The sequence below is a fragment of the Myotis davidii genome, unplaced genomic scaffold (genome assembly GCF_000327345.1).
Source record: "Myotis davidii unplaced genomic scaffold, ASM32734v1 scaffold330, whole genome shotgun sequence".
In the NCBI taxonomy this organism is placed as follows: Eukaryota; Metazoa; Chordata; class Mammalia; order Chiroptera; family Vespertilionidae; genus Myotis; species Myotis davidii.
Genome location: NW_006283770.1, coordinates 7,445,883 through 7,449,858, shown reverse-complemented (window position 1 = coordinate 7,449,858; position 3,976 = coordinate 7,445,883). Strand labels below are relative to the sequence as shown.

The 3,976-nt window shown below is 37.5% G+C and overlaps 1 protein-coding gene across 1 annotated transcript in view; it reads left to right on the top strand.

Annotated features, from left to right (window-relative positions):
- The window catches only part of PRMT3 (protein arginine methyltransferase 3), a 95,710-nt gene extending 93,908 nt beyond the window's left edge, over positions 1 to 1,802 (top strand). Inside the window, exon 15 of the mRNA XM_006753970.2 lies at positions 1,674 to 1,802. Within this exon, the coding sequence (XP_006754033.1) occupies positions 1,674 to 1,783 (110 nt within the window). The 3' untranslated portion in view covers positions 1,784 to 1,802. The remainder of the gene's footprint in view (positions 1 to 1,673) is intronic.
- The last annotated feature ends 2,174 nt before the right edge of the window (positions 1,803 to 3,976 follow it).

Here is a 3,976-nt window from a genome sequence, read left to right as displayed (position 1 = left end):
TGGCGGGTGCCTGAAGCTCCCATCTTCTCCTTTTTTTTTAATTCTTGGATTTATTTCCCTTCTATGGCTGTCACTGGAACTGAGAGCCAGCTTTAGCTCTGAGGCTCGGCTCCAGCTCTGAGACCTTGGCTGCTGAAAGCAGGTGTATGGGTTTGTTTGGGTTCTATAATTGTAACACTGTTTCCTGCTCGCTCCAGCTCTGATGGCTGAAAGCAGGTTTCTGGGGTTTGTTTAGCTTCTATAATTGCAACATAGTTGCTGAGAGTTGTAGCTCAGAGGCCAGCAGCGGCAGGTGGGGACCATTGGCTTCCTACTTCACTGGGGCAAGCAAGCCTCCTGTTCGCTTCAGCTGCCTGGCTGCCGGCCGCCATCTTGGCTGGCAGTTAATTTGCATATCTCGCTGATTAGCCAATGGGAAGGGTAGCAAAGTTATGGTTAATTACCATGTTTCTCTATTATTAGATAGGGTAGATAGATATGTCTAGTGATGGAAAACTATGTCAGTTTTACCATTTCTGTAGGATATATAGAATGTATCAGTACTGATATCTTTATACTCTAAAATAAAAATAACTATTAGATGGTTTTGATATGTTTTACTGTGCTGTTTCACTACCATATTGAAACATCCAGATTTATTATCTCTTAAGGGTGACTTGCAGTTAAAAAAATTAGTAAGATATTTATTCAGTCCTTGGATAGTTTTATATAGATCTCTTAGTCACTTTATTTGGACTCTGTGTGTGTTCATCCAGATGGTGAAGCTATACCTGCTGCTATTGAGTGTGATCTAACTCTTATTAAAGCAGGGAATGGTGATCAGTTACAACTTAATAATCTCTTTTGTTACTTTTAATTAACTCTTGGTAAATAAGTGGAAAAAAAACTTAAATGAGAAGTATTTGTACTCAGAAAAGCACATAGATATAACATATAATTTCATTTTGGAATAAAATAAAATTTGGAGCATACTCTACAAGATTTTAGGGAATCAGTTTTTACATTTAAAACAAATATGTAATGTTTTTTGTGTTTACTGTTTTACCTGTGTAGGTTCTGTTTTCCATTTAAACTGTTAGCACCTTCAAGGCTAACAGCCTTGTCATGTGACTCTATAAATTTATGTTTCTCAACTATAGTTTTCTGTACCTGAGAATGTCATGTTCTGAAGGCTCTCTATAACATGTGTTTTCTCCCTTAAATGCCATTCCATGTGTACTCCTTAAGTTAACCATGATTTTAGCCCTCAGGTCATTCTTTTATTAAATTCTCGTGAAACATGCCTTTTACTGCCTTTCAGCCATCCCCAGTTTTCACTCTCAGCATACTTTAGACATAAACCTCTTGTGTAATTGTAGGTGTAGCTATTTCTCTTTACCTGGACATCATGTGAACTCTTTGAGGGCAGGAACCATATCTTGTATCTTTCTGTGTGCTCAGGATTCACCATAGGAACTCGTATTCAGGAGTTCAATAAAACTACTCCCCAGTCCCACATGACCACTGAAGTTTTGCTCTTTCTCAAAAATTTGACAATTTAAAAGTTTTTGAAAATTAGCGAAACATCTCAACAGCAACAACAGAAAAACGGAAGTACTGGTGTACATTATTACTTTTCTGTTAGGACTGTTTTCCTTGAATTCTTAAACATACTTTTTGCCTTTCTCCTGTAGGTGAATCCTTGAAAGGAAAGATCACGGTCCAGAAGAATAAGAAAGATCCACGTTCTCTCATTGTGACCCTGACATTGAATAATTCAACTCAAACTTATGGTCTCCAGTGAAAAAGCCATGAAAGCACAACTAAATTTCCGGGTTTTTTGTGTGGGGGTGGGAGCCTTGTGGATGTAGGGGGAGCAGTTTTATGTGAGCACATGATTGATCCTTTCCTAATGAGTCTCCTCAGTAGAATTGTGGCAGGAATCCAATGTAATACAGCCAAGGAAGGGAATCCACTGGTCCTAGTGATCCACCTACATAACCACATTCTTGGAAGTCTAGTTGGTGAGATTTAACCAAACAAAATGTGACCCCTACATTAAGTTTAACTTTATTGAAAATCATTTAAATTGGCCTACATATGGAATAGACATGGTCTTTGTTATTCTTTAAAAGTTTCCTATTATAAATTTTAAACAGTACTTAGTTGTTATTTGGGTAATGTTTTATTAAACTACACATAAGGCATTGCACATTTTATTGCAGATTTCTTCTCTGAGGAGGAGTATTTGTTAGAATATCAGTATATAATAGATTCAAGACCAAGTGTAAGGGACTAAAATATGGAAAAGCGCATCACACAAATCATATGATTATTTTGTAGTGCTGTAGTTTTCATTTTGTAGCTTTGCAAATATTCTTTAGCCATTTAATTTTCTAGCATTGCCCAGGAAATCTAATTTCAATATGTTTATTATAGGTTTCACAAAAATGTTTAAAGTTTGGGATAAATGTGTACTTATTTACTAACATAATGCCTTCTTCAAACTAGATTTTTGTGCAAAGCTAAATGTGTAACTGTTGATCTATCACTCTTTACAATTGTGTCATTTATCGTTGACTCAGTTTGAAACGCAGAATAGGAAACATTTAATAAAATGTATACAACAGCCATTAGCATTATAAAATGACATTTCAAAGTATTAAGGCCTTTTATAAAATCAGAAGCATAAAAATTTTATTAAAGTACTTGACATACAATATTACATTAGTTTCAGAAGGTGTGCAATATAGTGATGCAACATTTATTATAAACATAAAATGATCCTCACAATAAGTCTAGTAGCCATCTGTCACCATAAAATGTTATGGTGTAATTGACTATATTCCCTGTGTTGTACACTACATTCCTGTGGCTTATTTTATAACTGGAAGTTTATATCTCATCCTCCTTCACCATTTTCACCCATTCTTCCTTCCCCCGTCCCCTCTGGTAACCATCAGTTCTCTGTATCTATGAATCTGGTTTTGTTTTAGATTCCATATATAAGTGAAATCATCTGGTGTTTATCTTTCTCTAGCTGACTTATTTCATTTACCATAATACCCTCTAGGTCCATCCATGTTATTAAAAATGGTAAGATTTCATTCTTTTGTATTTCTAAGTAATATTTCATTGTGTGTATATACTTCATCTTCTTTATTTATTCATTTATTAATGAACACCTAAGCTGCTTCCATATCTTGGCTATCTTATATAATAAAACCCTAATATGCAAATCTACCAAATGGTGGAACGACTGGCCGCGATGATGCGCACTGACCATCAGGGGGCAGACACTCAATGCAGGAGCTACTCCCTCGTGGTCAATGTGCTCCCACAAGGGGAGCACTGCTCAGCCAGAAGCCGGGCTCATGGCTGGCGAGTGCAGTGGTAGTGGTGGGAGCCTCTCACCCCTCCGCTGCAGGTGGGCGGTAAGGAGCGAGGGGTCCCGGACTGCGAGAGCCCCAGACATCCCTCGAGGGGGTCCCGGACTGCGAGAAGGTGCAGGCTGGGCTGAGGGACATCCCTCCACCCCCCAGTGCACGAGTGTTGTGCACTGCGCCTCTAGTTGTAAATAATACTGCCGTGAACATAGGGGCGCATATGTCTTTTCAAATTAGTTTTTTACTTTTCTTCATATAAATACCCAGAAGTGGAATCTCTGGGTCTTACGGTAGTTCAGTTTTTAATATTTTGAGGGATCTCCATACTGTTTTCTATACAACAGTGCAGGAGGATTCCTTTTTCTCCACATCCTCACCAACACTTGTTATTTGTTGACTTTTTAATAATAGCCATTCTGACAGGTGTGAGGTGATATCTCATTGTAGTTTTGATTTACATTTCTCTGATGATTAGTGATGTTGAGCATCTGTTCATATGTCTGTTGGCCGTTTCTAAATTGGGTTGTTTGGGATTTTTTGATGTTGATAAACAAGTCTTAAAGGAATTGTTTTTTTAAAAAAATAGGGATTTTTAAAGAGGTGGGTCACAT